General features: G+C 38.4%; 1 protein-coding gene across 1 annotated transcript in view; it reads right to left on the minus strand.

Moving 5' to 3' along the window:
- Nucleotides 1–14: 14 nt before the first annotated feature.
- The window catches only part of LOC139691237 (uncharacterized), a 52,636-nt gene continuing 34,051 nt past the window's right edge, over nt 15–18,599 (minus strand). Inside the window, exons 3-6 of the mRNA XM_071588981.1 lie at nt 14,032–14,188; nt 12,796–12,921; nt 12,299–12,572; nt 15–2,729 (exon numbers count right to left, since the gene is read on the minus strand). Of these exons, the coding sequence (XP_071445082.1) occupies nt 844–2,729; nt 12,299–12,572; nt 12,796–12,921; nt 14,032–14,188 (2,443 nt within the window). The 3' untranslated portion in view covers nt 15–843. The remainder of the gene's footprint in view (nt 2,730–12,298; nt 12,573–12,795; nt 12,922–14,031; nt 14,189–18,599) is intronic.

Genomic DNA, 18,599 nt, shown 5'->3' on the forward strand with positions numbered 1-18,599 from the left:
TTAAATCTTTATTTCAATGAAAAATGTACAAGTGGAAATGAACAGTCATGAATTGCATCAGCAATTATAAATGTATTTGAAGTACCCATTGGAAGTGCCACTTAATATCACAAGAATGAGTGGGTAATTACAGTTTTCACAATTATTTGTGATATTATTACAACAAGTTTGTAAATTATTTTTATCACAATTATAACAGGCTAAAAAATTATCTAGGAGTTATTCTTAAAGTTGGACCAGGTACAGAGTCATATACATAAATGATTCTAAAAGAAAATAATTATGATATCTGAGATCATATTAAAAGTATTGGAAAATAAGGTGCCTGCCCATTGAAATAATAATATAAAATGATTTTTATAATATCATTTAACTTAGTTCAGTGAGTGAAGAAAGGATTCAGCTCTCACTTTTTTCTTCTTATATTGCCTGTATTGGCCTATTGGCAGAACAGAACTAGAGATGGATTTATACTAAAATTCCCCATTTCCCTATCATCACCATATTTCTACATCCATTAACCTTCATTCAAAAATAATCTGTTGTTACAGCAAGACTCTTATGAAATTATCTTATTTTTGTCATACTCATTATAAGAGTAGTTGATGTTCTGTCCATTAATCAATTAGTCTGTGGTTTCAACTTAGATCTTGCATGACATTCATTATGTGCATTGGGCATACCAGTATTACCACAATTTTCTGGAAAATATGGATTCCACATGAAGGTGACAGTTCAAAATGAACTTTGTTCAAAAGGCCATTTATGCAGTTGGACTGGACCTTGAACACACAAGGGGAGAGAGAAAATACAGGGAACCAGAGAAATATTAGGTGCCTTGTTTCATACAGCTTTTTTCAGGACTTCATCATTAGAACGTCGAACAGTCTTAACAATTGTCTTTGGGCTTTTACCTAAGGCATAGGTGTGCCTTGCCCCACCTTCACTACTGGCTGTGTCATCATCATCCTCCTCATAGCTCATTTGTGAGTGGATACAGTTGAGATGAGGTGGGGAGCCCTTCTCCAGATTTTGTGAAATTGGGGAACGAGGAGGCCGTGGGGATGCCCTTGGTGTCACCCTGGTTGCCCTTCGGTTCATCTGTTTCTCCACCCACTTCAGCATGGTGAGGACCGCATCAGGACCAGCCAGGCGGAAATTGGCAGCAGACCTCACAGCAGGAGAGGAGTCCACTCGGAATGTGCATGCAATTCCCTGGAGGGTACTCATGGCATCTTCATTCCCAGCATAAACTATCCTGACTCTCTCTGACCAGTCCACTCCATAGGTGGTCCTTAGGATGTGAATTGATGCCCTTCCTTGATCCCATTTCACAGGTGGCTTTGCTTCAATGGCAAGCTTGGCCTGGTGTGGCTCGAACCCAGCCATTTTAAATATGGCCACTGCTCGCTTCACTATGTCTTCCCTGAGAGCATGAGGAGTCTCGCGGTAATGGAATGTCAAGAGAACGCCCTTGTTCTCTACCCACGCTCCATCACGGCACACTTCATCCTGCAAAGCACGAAGCAGTTGGCGCAGCTTCTCAGCATATTCCACGGGAACTGGGTGCACAAATTTTGTACCGTCAGGATGAAGGATTTCTAAGCCATGGGAGCCAGCATATGTAACTCCCTCAAGCCCCACCATTTTGATCACATTTTCAAGACTTCGCCCGGATATAATGGCAATATTAACATCTGACATGTTGGTCAGTCGTTCTAAAACCCTCTTTGTTTCCAGTGGCATAATGGCTAAATCAGGGTGAGCTGCCAACTGAGCAAGAGTGCCATCATAATCCAAGATGAGAGACAGTTTGCAGACACCATCCACATGATGCTCTAAGTACTGGTCAAAATCATCAGGAGATAATGGATGCATGCGGGCAGAGAGGAAGTCACTCTGCTCTGGATCTTCAGCAGCTGATGCACCCACTGCCTTGAGGAATGATGACATCCAGTGTGACACATCTGTTTGCTGTTCCCTTCTCCTGAGCTGTGTCATGCGCACCTCCCTCTCCTCCAGAGGCATTTGAAGTGCACGCGCTATGGTGTCTGCCACTTCCTCAATTTCATATGGATTGACCACAAGGGCTTCATGCATTGAACCACCAGCTCCAGCAAATGGAGAGAGTATGAGGACACCTGGTTCACGTATCTGACAGGCAACATATTCTTTGGCTACAAGATTCATTCCGTCACGTAAAGGTGTGACCAGGGCAACAGCTGAATCCCTGTAGAATGCAGCCAACTGCTCCTGTGAGACACAGCCATAAATGTAGCGAATGGGTGACCAATTAGGTTTGGAGAAACGGCCATTCACACGGCCAATCAACTGGTCCATTTCCTCCTTAAGCTGCTTGTACTCGCGTACATCAGTTCGTGAGGGAACTGATATTTGCAAGAGAGTCACTTTCTCAATGTACTCAGGATGTTTCTCGAGTAGCTTTTCAAATGCTTTCACACGGTGAACTAATCCTTTAGTATAATCCAATCGATCTACACCCAAGATGATTTTCTCTGTTTCATCCTTTATCACCTTAGGAGAGGTTTCAGCAAGTTGTACAAACCGTTCATATGGTATGCCAATAGGGAGTGCTTTCACATGCACGGTGCGACCTGCAACTTCAATTAGCTGCCGAATACGATCCACACGCCAGCCAAGACGACGGGAGCAGCAGTCAATGAAGTTCAAGCAGTAGTCTTCAATGTGGAAGCCTACGAGATCACATGCTGTGGTGGGGAAATTTAAAGTAAAAGATGGTTGAGAATTAATTTGAAGTGCATCTTAACCAAAGTTTGAGTAATCATGCAGTAATTTGTCACTTTCTAACCCATCAAGAATGGAGTTTGATTAAAGTGATATTGAATTGAGAAACTGATTAACCTTAAAGTGTTCAAAGTAAATCAATCAATTTTTGATGATGTATAATTATGAAATTGCATTCATCATGCTATTGTTATATTAAACTAATATTACAATATGCTGTCAAAAAGCTTAACAATATATATATATATATATATATATATATATATATATATATATATATATATATATATATATATATATATACATACATATATATATATATGTATATATATATATGTATATATATATAAATAGAACTTATGTGAAAGTCTCAGGTATGTGAATAATAACGGTAATGACGTTAGCTCTAACGAACCAAAATGAAACCACAGAAACTCACACGTTTTAGAATTTTTGGTGGTCCAGTCACCTTTCATGTATATATTTATACATATATTCCATCCACTCTAGCAACAAAAACACTGCCAACCTACTTTCCAAATTCTCACTGTAACATTCACACATACAGCAAATCTTTTAAGTATACAAAAATCCACCAGGCCCCTTTTTAAATCCACCCCAATTCCCAAAACCCCTCTGACTCCATGGAATCATGCTAGATGCAAAACTTGCTTCATCGTTGCAAAAAATTCCCTTCCACAACTATACTTGCTCAAATATCTCCCATCCCTCATTATTTCTTCCAACATATTTTAAAAAATTATGTACCCCGTACAATTTACTCTTTGCCTAGCTTTTTATATTGGCTTATGCACCACACTGCTCAGTATTAGAATCAACAACAGCCAAGGATCCAGTAATCCATCCTCCCCATCTACCTCCCTCCCAGTTCCCAGACATGCAGCTACCTACAACAAAAGTTTCAATAATTGATATCCATTATTTTCTCCCTCCCACCAAAGGCCATACCAATGCAAAGGAGCCTTGAATTAGCTGGCATCTGGCAATTAAACCTTACCATCCGCAAATTAAATTGTTCCCTTAATCTGACAACTTCCTCTCAACACTCTAGTTACAGATTATGTATGCCCCTCTGTTTAGCCCTCTCCCAAATATTCCCTTGTCTCTTCCTATCATTGAATCCTTATACCCTGATGAAGGTGGCTGGGACCACCAAAATATTGAAGTTATAGTTACTTTTGTTTTATGTATATTATATATATATATATATATATATATATATATATATATATATATATATATATATATATAATAAATAAATATAAATATATATATATATATTTATATATAAATAAATAAATATATATATATATATATATATATATATATATAAAATGTATGTGTGTGTGTGCACATGTGAGTGTGTGTGTGTGTGTGTGTGTTATTAGTATATCAATCCTGAGATTTGTTTACTGCAGCCCTCCAATGACCAAAGGATTATCATTTTGGAGGTTATATTTTGGAAAACCAAAGGGAATGGTGGGAAAGGATATTAGGCCAGATTTTAAGAGAATTGAGCAGTAGTTTGCCAATCAGTGGAGGGATTGCAAACATTGCTGGCTGTATATGATGGTCTGTCTGATATAAACAGGATGGGGAATAAATCAAAACTAAACAAGGCAGTGGAATTTTCAAGAAAGAAACAAGGAGAGAAGTTCATGCCCAGGGAGTAGGAGGAACATTTATATATCTTAGAAGTGTTTTGGACCAAAATGGTCAATGTAGTAGGGAAATAGGATGAAGAAATGCATTAGACAAGGATGATTTCATAAGGCAGGAATTGATGGGACGTTGTATAGGGATGTTCAGGAAAGATTTGTTCAGACTTTGATATGGAGCATATTATGTACAGCGTGGAAACATGGCCATTGAAGCAGGATGATGGATGTGAAGTAGAGACTTTTGGAATGTGGGTGTGGAGAAGGATGGAGAACTAGATTCAGGCAGAAAGGAAAACAAATGAGGAAGTACTAGGAATGGTGGGGAGATATCCTAAGGAGACAGAAAAAATGAATGCAAAGAATATTGATTGGCAGTGGGATGCTGGAGACTAATATAGAGGGGAGAATATTGGGTACACAAGGAAGGGGAAGAAATAGGAAAGAGATGTTGGATGCAATAAATGTAGGAATTGAAGAGGGGCTTGTTGTAGTGTTGGATGTCAGTTTGTGTTTTGCTGGGAAACGTAAGGGAAGTGTCAGTGCACCATTAGGTAGCTTGTGTCCATTCAAAACCTGCCTTCACAAGTATATTACTGATAATAGTAATACATATGTACATGAGTACGTGTCTATTTACTGTTTGGGAAATGTATTAACAATGTTGAATGAAAAAATGCAGGAAAATACTATCAATGGGCTTAAAAAATGCTGTGATACCAATATTCTATGGTAATTAATTCAAAGATAAAAATGGTGTAAATGAAATTGTTAATTAATAATACCAAAAAATTAATTCCCCTTTTATTCTGCATTAAATCAAATAAGATATATTTAACATTACTATGACAAAATAGATTGCTGTATAGGACGGCAAAACCATACAAATATTCCTTGTTGTATCATTACTATTGAGAACATACTATTTCTTTTAGTACAGTAAAGAAATGTTTAATGAAGGGTGTCATTCTTTTGAAGCAATATTTCTCCAAAATAAGGAATTGAATGATAAATTTTGTTCTAATTTGAGCTACAAAACTGTGGTCATTGTGTGCTTGTCCGAACCAGGCCATGGAGTAATGGATCAATAATCTTTGCTAACCAGATTCCTTTTCTCTTGCCCTATTGCTGCATCAATGCAGATGAAATGAAATTTTTGGAAATCATAAAAAGGAAACTGTTTCAGGTTTAATACTGTGGAAGCTATCCATTGTGGAAAAAATATTTAAAGCTTTGGTTAGTTCCACTGGATTTTTATTTTCATGTCCTAGGTTTTGAAAATTATTTTCATCTTCAGGTGAGGAGAATGAAAACATTTTTTGTGCTCCTCTCCTGAAGATGACATAAGTGTTGAAACCTTGGTCATGATAACATAAATCCAGTGTATTAAAAAAAGTTTAATTATTTCTTTCAGGCTTGTAAAGGAAGTTCAAGTTTAAATTTGTTGGTTCAATGTATTGAAATTTAGTAATCTTACTCATTCTTCAATGTTAAGCGATAGATAGAAAGGGGAAATATAGATATTTTAGGTCTATGCGAGGTGAGATGCTAGGTTAGCGGGGATTACTGGATTGATAATTATAGAATAATATACAGCGGCGGGGACGAGAGCCAACGAGGGGTTGCCATAGTGTTAAATAAAGAGGAAGGAAGAAGCGTAGTCAACATAGAACAAGCAACAGATAGAATATTACAAGTAGAGATAAAAGCAGAACCGAGAAACTTGGTTAGTATTCAGGTATACATGCCACCGAGCGACCATACGGAGGAAGAGGTCGATAGGATATACGATCAATTAGAGGACAAAATCGCGAGTGTTCCTGCAGGGAAACATTTGATAGTGATGGGGGATTGGAATTCGATGGTAGGTGAAGGAAGAAATGGTGATGAGGTGGGGGACTACGGTTTAGGCACGAGGAATGACCACAGTGAGAAAGCAGTTGAGTTCTGCAGGAGACAGGGGTTAGTCATCACCAACACTTGGTTTAGACACCACAAAAGACGCAGGTATACATGGAAAATGCCAGCTGACTCAAAGAGGTATCAGCTAGATTATATTCTGGTTAGACACACGTTTAGGAACAGTGTGATAAATTCGCACAGCTTCCCGGGAGCGGATGCGGACTCTGACCACAATTTAGTTGTTATGAAATGTAGAGTCCGTTTCAAAAAGATATGGCAGGGGCGGCGAGTTAGAAAATGGAATGTAGAACCATTAAATGGATTGAAAAGGAAGGAATAACAACAGGCGGTAGAGGAATTCATGGAGGATGGTAAAGAGCTAAGTACTATTGAAGAAAAATGGGAAAGTATTAAGAAAGGGTTGTCTAAAGCCGCAAAAGACATTATTGGAACCGTATACGTGAAAAGGACTAGGAAACCATGGATCAAGGGATGAGATGATTACGAAGATGGTTGAGAGGAGAAAATGGAAGAATGTAAATACAGAGATAGGCGAAATGAAGTACAAAGAGTTAAACAATAAATTGAGGTGGGCAACAAATAGGGTAAGGGAAGCATGGTGGAAGACGCAGTGTGAGGATATGGGAAGTTTGCAGAGGAAGGGTGAAATTGGTGTGCTGTACAGCAAAGTTAAATCTTTATCAGGAAGTAAGAAAGGAAGATCTATGCTAATAGTTAGAGATAAGGTGGGTAAGATAATAGTAGACACAGCAAAGATCCAAGAGAGATGGAAGGAATACATAGAAGAACTGTATATTAAAGAACTTAGACCAAAAGTTAGACATAGAAAAGGAATGAATGTAAAACTCCAATAGCCGTAAACAGTTTACCTTTCTAAACAAAGTACAAATGAAATTAGTTGGCTAACACCACAAGTCAAGAAGGGGTAAAAGGTAAAAAGATCTTTCTTACCCTCCTTTTTACCTTTTACCCCTTCTTGACTTGTGGCGTTAGCCAACTAATTTCATTTGTACTTTGTTTAGAAAGGTAAACTGTTTACGGCTATTGGAGTTTTACATTCATTCAATATTACCAACCAGTAAGAGCTCATTTCTATCAATAGAAAAGGAACAAGACGTAGAAAAAGATAGCTTAGGTCCAGGCATACTGGACGATGAGATAGAAAGGGCACTAAGGGAGATGAAACAACAAAGAAAAGACCTAGAGACCAACTGTGAAATTGCGTGGAGCGAATTATCATTACCCCATATAAAGGCCTGAAAGGCCAACAAACTATTTGTAGGCTGTTTTTACCGTCCTCCCGCAAGTGACTTGAGTGTACTTGAAAGTTGCCTCGACTCAGTGTTTCGGGCCATAAATCTGGGACCTGTAATTCTTGTGGGTGATTTTAATTTATCTATTCGCTGGGAATCTCCCACGAACGGCCACCCGCTCAATGCCAATGACAATTTTTTTATAGAACACTTTGTAAATGCGCTCCAACTCCCACAACACTGTCTCAAGAGCACCCGTGATACGGCAACCCTGGACTACCTACTCTTGACCGCTGTGCCCATGACAATCACCCCCGGCAGAAATATTTTCAACTCAGACCACCAGTCCATTGATGCCCATTTCTTCTTCCGTGGCTCCTGAAAATCCCGCGGGGCTCCTCCCACTCCATCTAAGCTCTTTCTTGCCTGGTCAAAGGTTCACTGGGAGGACATCAACCGCTCCCTCAACCTTATTCCCTGGAGCGTCCTTTCCTCATTATCCCATGAAGAAGGAGTGGACTTCTTTCACGCTGTCCTCAAGGCCGTCATAAAAGACTTAGTTCCTCGAGTTAAGCCCAAGACAAAAAAATTCCCCTCATGGTTTAAACAGGATACCATACATGTCCTGGGTAACAAAAATCGCACTTGCTATCTCCATAAGGCCGTCCCTAATGTGGAAACGCGCCGATCATTCATTGATCTCCGCCGATATTCCAAATTCCTCATTCGCCGTGACTATGAAAACTATGCGCAGACTGTCTCCTCCAATATTTCCTCCAGCCCCAGAAAATTCTGGTCCTTCATCAATCAGTGCCGTAATCATCCTCAAATTCCCAAAGCACTCTCCTATGGCACCAAAAATGCCACGGGATCAGAGAGACCCAACCTCTTTCTAAATTTTTTTTCCGATTGCCTGCAGCCTGCTTCTAACCTCAGTATTACCTCTGCTCATTCCCTCCTTCCTAAAATAAACCATTCCCAATCCCACTTATAGACAGACTCCCGGGAAGTTTTCAATACCTATGCAAAATACGCCCCCACCGCACACCTGGCCCAGATGCTCTCAGCCCTAAATTTATTCGCAATTGCGCTTCATCCCTCTTACAACCTTTAGCCATCTTGTTTAATCGCTGTTTTTCCCTAGGAACCTTCCCTCCTCAATGGAAATGCGCTAATATCATTCCGATACATAAAACAGGTCCCAAGAATGATGTTTCAAACTATCGCCCTATCTCATTGCTTCCAATCCTGTCTTCCATTTGTGAATGCATTATTCTCAACAGGATTTATTATTTCACCTCTCCCTTTTTATCTTTTCAGCAGCATGGTTTCCTCTGGCAGATCATGCCTGATGAATCTCGCTGTCTTTCAGCACTACGCCGTCATGGCAATAGACAAATCAAGTCAACTTGATGCCATCTACCTTGACTTCTCCAAAGCTTTCGATGCCCTGCATCATCAACTCCTCCTTCATAAACTCAGCCAAGAGTTCGGTATTCATGGTATGTTCCTTAGCCTTCTCTCTACCTTTCTCACCCACAGAACCCAGCGTGTGATACTCTCGGATGCTTCTTCCTCTTGGTCTCCTGTCACATCTCTGGTTCCCCAGGGTAGTATCCTTGGGTCATATCTTTTCAATTTATTTGTTAATGATCTTCCTTCCCGACTCCTTTCCCCCCAGGTCAATACACTTCTCTACGCTGATGATTGCAAGATCTACAAGCAAATTAATAACATTTCTGACTGTACTCACCTTCAACTTGCCTTACATAAAATTTCCCTATGGTGTGATACCTGGAGGCTTAACTTAAACCCTGGAAAATGCAACATCATGACTCTTGCTCTGAAAAAAAACCCCATGATGTTCAACTACTCAATTAATTCAACTCCCTTAAATAGAGTAACTACCATTAAAGACCTTGGCATTTTAATTGACCAGAAACTAAATTACTCCAACCACATACAGACTTTAAAAAATAAAGCAATGTCCCTACTAGGCCTTCTTTACTGCTTCACAGAAATTAAAGATTCAATTGCACTCCATTTGTACTTCTCAATAAGTGTCCTTCTATCATATCATATTGCTCCCCCATTTGGTCCACCTCATCCCCAACTAATCTTAAATCCCTCGATTGCATCTCTCACTTCTTTGCCAAAATAGTCAAACACCGAGTCCCACTTTACCGCAATATGTCCTCAAATGCTGTTCTGTCTTCCTTATCCATTTCTAGTCCCCAAAGCTGCAGACTTAAAGCTGATATAAAACTCCTCTACAACACCCTAAACTCGGCTATTGATTGCCCTAAACTGCTATCTTTCTTCAACTTCAGGATACCAACCCGATCCACCCGCACCCACTCCCTACTCCATCTGCCTATTCCTAGAATATCTCTCACCAAGCGCTCATTGTTATTTCACCTCTCCTCCCTTCTAAATTCACTCCCTCACACTGTCGACCCCTTTAACTTATCATGCAACATTTTTACCACCCAAGCTTTATTCCACCTTTCAGTAAATTAAAATTTTCCCCGGTCCATGCTTGGTTCTTGTTGTTATTGTTATGCTGCTATTGTCTTTTTTCCTCTTTCATGTTTGTTATATTTTTCACTGTAAAATGGCGCTACTGCTGTATGTGAATAATGTTTTAAAATAAATAAATAAACTAAATAAGGCCGTGGGGTCTAAATAAGGTCAATAACATTCCCGCGGAACTACTGAAATGTTTAGGCAAATGTGGGAGGAAGAGGCTATATGGGCTGATTCGTAGTATCTGTGAGGAAGGAATCTGGCCGGAAGACTTTGTGAGATCAGTTTTAGTTCCTATTCCGAAAAAGGTAAAGGCTACATCATGTGAGGACTACAGGACAATAAGTTTGATATCCCCCTCAACTAAAGTTGTTCTAAGGATCATAAACAAAAGGATTGAGAGTAGGGCAAATATTTATTTAGGGGATGATCAGTTTGGGTTTAGGAAGGGGAGAGGTACACATGATGCCATTGCAGTAATGAGATTATTGATCGAGAGGAATATAGAAAACAACCAGGAGGTATTTGCCTGTTTCGTAGATTTTGAAAAAGCGCTAGATAGAGTGAATTGGGAAAAACTAATGAGTATATGGCAGAAAGTAGGAATAGACTGGCTTAGATTAGAATTAGAAGGGAAAGGAGGCTAATCCGCAACATGTACATGTCTTAGATTGCTCAGGTGCGAGTGGGGAATGGGGAGTCCGGTTGGGCAGTGTTAGGAAGAGGTGTAAGGCAGGGTTGCTGTTTATCACCGTTGCTGTTCAACCTGTATGTAGAGGAAATGATTAAAGAGGCATGGGAAGAACTGGAGGTAAGAATGAAAGTGGGCCGGGAATTTGTAAAATCAGTTAGGTTCGCTGATGACCAAGCTTTAGTTTGTCAGTCAGCCAAGGGGTTGCAAGCATTGCTGAGTGAATTGGAAATTCAGTGTGACAGGTATGGGATGCAAATCAATATTAATAAAACAAAGGTTATGCAATTTTCTAGAAAGAAAAGGGCTAAACTAAACATTAAAATAGGAGGGCAAAAACAAAGCAGGGGGAACAGTTTACGTATCTACCGTAAGTAGAAGAATTGCGCCAGGCAAAGAGGCTTTCACAAGGAGGAGGGAGTTATTGACAGGGACGTTGAGTAAGGATATTAAGAAAAGACTCATAAAAACTTGGATATGGAGCGTAGCTATGTACGGTGCGGAAACGTGGTCATTGAAGCAGGAGGATAGACGTAGACTGGAGGCTTTTGAAATGTGGGTTTGGAGAAGAATGGAGAAGGTGAAATGGACAGAGAAGAAAACAAATGAGGAAGTACTTGGTATGGTGTTCGAAGAGAGGGGTTTGTTGGGAGAAATCCTATGGAGGCAGGAAAAGTGGTTGAAGGGGGTATTGACCAGCAGTGGGATGTGGAGGACTGTAATTGAGGGGAGAATTTTAGGCAAACGAGGAAAGTGAAGGAACAGGACAGGGATGTTGGACGGGATGAAGGGAGGAAGAAAGTACTCAGAGATGAAGAGGGACCTGATGTAGAGTAGGATGCTAGATTTTGTGTTTTGTAAGGATTCTCAAAATGTTCTATTTAGTATCTGTGTCCATCCAAAAACCTACCTTAACTGGTAGATTACCTTAAAATAATTCATTCTTCTTAAAATTAAAAACATTGTGTGCTGGCAGCCTTTCAGGTTATGCTACTTTTTATAAAATTTGAAAATATACAGCTAAATTTGTAAGTAATAATGAAAAGAGAGAATTCAATTTTGAACTTTGACTTTGGTATCTGTAAAACATATTACAGATATCAGAAGATATGTTGTTAATATATAAATAATAATTATTGAATTTTCATGAGTAGGTTAAATATTTTCTATTATGACTTCTTGACGAAAATACCCATAACACACCACATTCCTATGATAGGTTAAATTGTGCAAGTCCCTATTCCTTATTGGCTTTGTTAAAACTTCATGTGGAAGTTTTTATTCCATTACACTATGCATGGGATTTATTTTGACTGTACAGGAAATACTGTTTCTTCGTGTCTGATATTTAAATATCTAAAATACTATATAAGCTCTAGTTGATTTTGTTATAGGCTAGGAAGGTGTAAATGCTTGCTGATGGTTTGTAGTACATGTTTAAAATTAAATGTTCAACTTACCCAGCATTCCTTGAAGAACAGCATCATCCCATGGAAAGAGTCTCATGATGTCCCATGAAGGGAAAGGTATATGGAGAAAAAAACCAATCTTGAAGCGTAGCCCCTCTTCCTCTGCCTTTTGCCTTATATGTGTGGAAGCAACAAGGAGCTGGTAGTCATGGACCCAAACAACAGGAGTGACATCATATTTTCCCGAATCATCAAGCTCACGCACTACCTTCTTCAGTGCCATCACTGTACGCTCAGCAAATTCCCTGTTTACTTCACAATAAGCCTGTGGAAATGATGAATCAGTGATATAGGCATTCCATAATTTATCCTTATTTGCTTTAAAAGAGTGGCAAAATTGGAACAAAAATTATTTTCTCTCATAATACTGGTAATGATTATATTTTATTCATCTGATCACCTTCAAATGTTAAATGTAGTACTCATTTGGTTTTATAAGAAAAATAATATGTTGTAAATCTTATGGCAAAATTTTTTATCATCCTTACCTGCCACATATCTGCTTGGAATGTAGCTCTGTCCGGCATTGAATGGAAAAGAGGCCAAAATGTGCCATTGCAGCAACCGTTGTAGTATGCATCAAACTTTTCTTTGTCTATGTTAACAGCTAACACCTGGAAAAGGATATTTAAATTTTAATTTAAGCAATGGAGAAGAGGTTTGCTCAATGAATTAAGCATGTGACTCTAACCATAAATGCCAAATAGATAATGGTTGTTATGACTTTTAATAATTTGTAATAATAAAAGTGACTTATCTCATTTAACATTGCACTAACTGTCTCATAATTATTACAGTATTGTTTTTTAATGCTAAATTCCTTGCTCAACAAATAAGAAGTAAAGTGGCCATTTATGGTAGCTTAGTGGACAATGTGCCCATCAGGTACCCATACAATTATGACAGTTGTTAATTTGAGTCTTGCCCTAAGCATGGGGCACAGAGTCATAACTCAAATGATTAGGGACCTGGGGAACTTGAGAGTGAGCCCTGTAAGACATCATGATTCCGGGAATATGCTACTCCAGTGGAGCCTTATGGATAATAGAATTCCTTCACATTAACCAACTCACTGGTACTACCATAGGTGCAAAGTTAATGTTTGCCAAGCATTGTGCCAAAAATGGTGTAATGTGGGAAACTGCTTTTGATGCCGTAGTAGTGCTAAAATGTACTGTAGGAGATGGAGACATTTTGAATGACTGGCTTCGAGTCAGGAGTGCCAAAAGAGAACACTGCCTGTGATGCAAATAATTTGATTTTTGATCAACATCCCCTGGATGGATGAGGGGAGTGCACAAAGTGTCTACCACTATGCATTTCACAAAAGTCTCATTTCAGTCCTTTCTACTACACAGTAATGCAAGACTTGCTATATATTGTCCATTACGAGAAATAAATCTAGGAATAAGTTAATTAAGGACTTTTTTTCTCCCCAGTGCATCTGTGCCTCTAGTATCATTGTTCATGGCATTAAGGTCCAATATGACAATTTATATTGTGAGAGAGTTTCTTGGTGACCTTATATTTTGGTCCTTTAAAGTCATCAAGCATTTATTTCACAAGATTCAACCACTGATTTATAGTAGGTACAAGTAAATTTCATGATAGTTGAAGTTTTTAAAAACTATTTGAAAACTATTTGTAGACATAATAAATATTAACTAACTAAATTTGTAGACATAATAAATATTAACTAATACTAACTTTACATGAGAACTGACCTGACTGGATGACAGGCCAGCAGTTGGGGCCTTATCGCCTGGATCGGATTCTGGGATAGGCTCCCAAGGGCTCATGTCATGAACTCCAGACCATCCTACCCATAATCCTCTGCAGTCAATGACAACAGGAGCAACAGCTGTAACCAAACCTCCGGCGCTAAAGGGAAAGATGAAAATTTTATGAGAAACAAAATTTAGACCATGGAGCAGTTATGAAATGAAATAATATTAAATACGAGCCCTTGTATTTGGTAACTTGTGGAGTACATCAGAAACAAGTTCTCATATTCACATATACTGTATCAGAGCTAATGCAAGATACTAAGATCTATCACATGTTCAAAGAAGAAAGGTGTTTGGGTTCATATGGCCTAGGCTCAATAGATTGACTATTGATTGATAGTGAAGTGTGCTATTTCATCCAATGGCCAACATAACTCAGAAACAACTACAGAAAGTAACTGGGTAACTTGGCACGGGTAGCAAATCTGCATATTACCCCAGTACACATTGGGTTAACATATAGTCCAAGTTCTGTGTGATATAAAATTGCTGTCAGAAAAAGCAACTTGAAATTTATTTAAAATATGCTGAAGAGAAATGGGTGAAAAGGAATGCTGATAGGGAATGCGATGATTTAGGATTGAGTCAAAGGAGTAAATAAGAGTTTATTCTTATCATGTGAACATCGTAGAGGTAGAGGCATGCACAATTTTGAGTTAAGTATTGGCTGGTTATTCCCTACCAGGACCACCTCCAGTGCAACATCTGTCATTTACATATGGTTGTCTTCACTCAGCTTTCCTTTTCCTTTCCATTATTCAAAATGCTCATATGCCTCTAATTGTCCTCCTTTCCCATCTGTGTTACTTTACATTCTCTTCCATCCAGAGTATCCTCTGAAAGATTTAAGCTGCAATTATATGCCCTTAGCACAGATGTCAATTTCTATATTAGATTCCATCTTCAGCATGTTTCAACACTACTCTCAAAAACTTTCTGTCACTAATGTGAATGTAAAATGGTTCAAGAATAATTACAGGTCCATAAGAGAAAGAGGATAACAAATACAGAGATGATGATAGGCTGAAAATTAATGCACACATGCTTGCAGACCACAAACAAAATGACCTTCAGAGTACTTCTGGTGGCATGTAGAAGTAACATTTCCCCTCAACATTCATGCGCAGGTTTGAGGTCGTTACATTCATTCCGTGTATTTCGAGAAGCGGAAGTATGGAGACGTGTTCTAGTGCTATGTCAATGTAAGTTAAACAGGGTGCTGTTGCCGAATTTTTAATTGCCAAAAAAGTGACCCCCACTGAGATTTATCGCCGTTTAAAGGTTGTTTATGGTGACGATGCTGTTAATAGGTTTACCGTAAATCGATGGGTAGTAAAATTTCGTGGTTGCAAGCCTGGAGAAGCCATAATTGTTGATGAAACTTGTTTTGACTGTCCTTTGGGATGCTCTCCGAGTTTATGTGACCGATTATCTGGAACCAGGGGCAACGGTAAATTCTTCTCAGTAAATACAGACGCTAAAACACCTCCAACGTCGAATTTTTCGGGTTAAAGGCAACCTGGCGCCAAAATCTTGTAACATGACTACGCCTGTCTAGACACCTCGCGCGCAACTGGAGAGGCTCTTCGAAACCTGAAATTCGAACCGATTTCACACCCTCCTTATTAACCCGATCTTGCGCCTGCGGTTTTAATTTTTTTTCTCAACTCAAGATGCACCTCAAGGGTTATCATTACACCTCGGACGATGAGGTGAAGGCAGCTGTCAAGTCCTGGATCCTAGAAAAGTCGGAAGAGTTTTTCATTGACGGAATGAAAAAACTTGTTACACGTTGGGAGAAATGTGTTAGCCTTAACCGTGACTATGTTGAAAAATAAATATATGATTTTGAAACAAAAAAATCCTTTGCATGATGGTTGAAATTTGCTGGCTTCCTGCAGAAATAAATATAGCTTCAAGATGCTCAGCCCTTGGCCATCATGACAGAAGTACAAAAAATTCTGAAGATACACTATCTGCAGAGCTGGATAAGGAATAAACAATTGCGAGGTCTTGCCATTTTACTGAGCTGACATCCGTCGCTGAATAGTTTAAGGGTCAGTTCATGAAAATGGTGGATTGCAAGTGAGTCATTTTGCTCTTTTTAACCATATCGTGATGCCATATATTGACAAGCTAATTCCTCCATCGATGCTATGGATTTGTGGCACATTTTCTCAAGCAGCTCCTCCAACAGAGGGTTTGTGATGTCATTCATGGATGGCCACCTCCCATAGCTCAATTGGAAAATGTGCTGTTAGTTTAAAGAAAGCATGGAATTATCTCGCAAACTGCTTAGGGATAGTAGAAAATGGCAATGATCAGTAATAATAGCTTCTTTAAATTAAATTACCATCCAAATTAATATTCAAGCATTAAGAAGTGCCACTGGTGCTTGGAGCGGCAAATCAAAGAGAACGTCGGTCTACTGACTACGAAAATATTTTTCCATTACTACAATGTTGAACCTCAATTAATCCAGCAGGGAACAAAGGAATAATCACAATTCCTTTAATTACTATCCTGATATCCACACCCTGAATACCCCCAGGTGACTAAAAACACTCAGTAGGGGTGTTGCCGAACTCACCTTGGTGGCAAATATTTTGGGAGTGATGATAATTTTGAGCGTGAGCTGCAACTGTGGCCAAGACCACTGCTTTGATTTTGATTCTAATGATTTAGAGCGGTAGGCGAAACAATTGAAGAGTGTATAAAAATTTTAGTCATTACATTTAAAAATAAGAGCGTACTACAAGAAATAATCTCAATGAATATATTTTAACTGCTATCTGTGACCTAATAACCTACTTACATTCCTTTGTAAATAATAGGTCAGCTAAGTAAATAAATGCTCTTTTTGGAAATTAATAATGGTGCAGCCCCACCCATCTACGGAGTTAGTTAAGAGACTTCCAAATAACCTCCCGTTCATGCCTCAGCTCAGGTACTGCCGGACGACTCATAGATTAATCTTGTTAAAACGGAATCAAATCATGGACAGGCTGGAAATAGCCAGTTTTAAAACAGAGCACATTGTTCATTTATTCATTCTTCCAAGTTGGCAAGTTGCAGTACAGGAGGAGATTGAATTCTTTCTAATTGTTTCAAAACATGTCTGTGAGGAAAAATATTTAAAAATATATATATTGCGTTCCAATAAATCATTGGCCAAAGAAATGGATGGATATTGAACTGTGAATAAATAAGTGTCAGGTCATTAGCGGGTGTTGATTTTAATTGAAGGGAGCAGTGACTTGATGTTTTTCCGCTGATACTAAACATATCAACTACCGTGCCAACGACCTCTCTAAGTTGACGTTTTCTTGTTGATAAAAAAACATGTTTTACCGGTTGAGTAAATAAGTTATTTTTCATATTTTCCTATCATCAGATGACAGCCTGTGACTGATACAATTTACCTCAAACCTTCCTTTCATAATTTCATAAAATTGAAATTAATTTTAATTCTAGTTTATTTTAGATTTAAAAATATTTTTTGGGCACAAATCCGAAAACTAAAATAATATAAGAAAGCGTATTAAAAATCATTCCTTTTCTACTTCGCTTTTTAGTTTCCCTTGTATTTATTTAATTTGAAACATTATGAAACAAATAAAAGCTATACTTATTTCGTCTATGAGAAATTATTATCCCCAGTTTTTTTAAATATACAGTTGTAAAAAATATAACGAAAACAAATACATTGCTAGTTGAAATAAATTTAGATAGATGATAATATTTATTAGAATTTGGGTTTGAGTTTTTTTTACTGAAAATAAGTCTCTTTACTTCCGTCCTTCGCGAGTTTATTCTCCGCGATCTCTTAAAACTTATACGTATTTCGATACGTATCTCGTATTTCTTGACATTCATCCATCAATATTAGAATAGAGTCTGCACTGAGGTCTCTTGAAACTATGAGAGTAATTGAACGATAGATGCAAATAGTTTAAAAATGTAAAAATGCACTGGTTTCATGGTCCTCTTCACTTTGCTAATCAGGCGCCAATCGAGGGAAGTGAAACTGCAACAAAACTTTCCACTCTAAAGTCCACGCCTCAACCCTACGCTATCTATCTTCCACACCACTCACTCGGTTCAGTTACACATTAAAATCGCTTCTGAAAGACTAGAGATGTCCTGGCATGTTTATGGCGCCATCACATTTTTATTGACTGATTAACTATTTTTAGTCATTTATAAAAACCCCAAATTTTCCACGACTTGCTACGAAAATTTCAAAGCTATAAAACCGAAATCTTTGGCGAAAAAAAGAAAAAATTGCATTACTTTGAGTTTTTTATTCGTACTATTCTCTTTCAATATTTCTGATAACGTTCTCCACTCAATCTAAAATGGTCTTTTTTACTCTCATATTGCACCTAATGTACGAGAATTTATTTGGAATTCTTCCCATCATGTTTTCTGCGCTTAACTACAAAAGAAAAGGGTACGCTTAATAGCCAATATCAGGTATGATTCACCAAGTCTTCGCCTGTACA

This window comes from Hetaerina americana, unplaced genomic scaffold (assembly GCF_022747635.1).
Source record: "Hetaerina americana unplaced genomic scaffold, ioHetAmer1.1.p SCAF_31, whole genome shotgun sequence".
Lineage (NCBI taxonomy): Eukaryota > Metazoa > Arthropoda > Insecta > Odonata > Calopterygidae > Hetaerina > Hetaerina americana.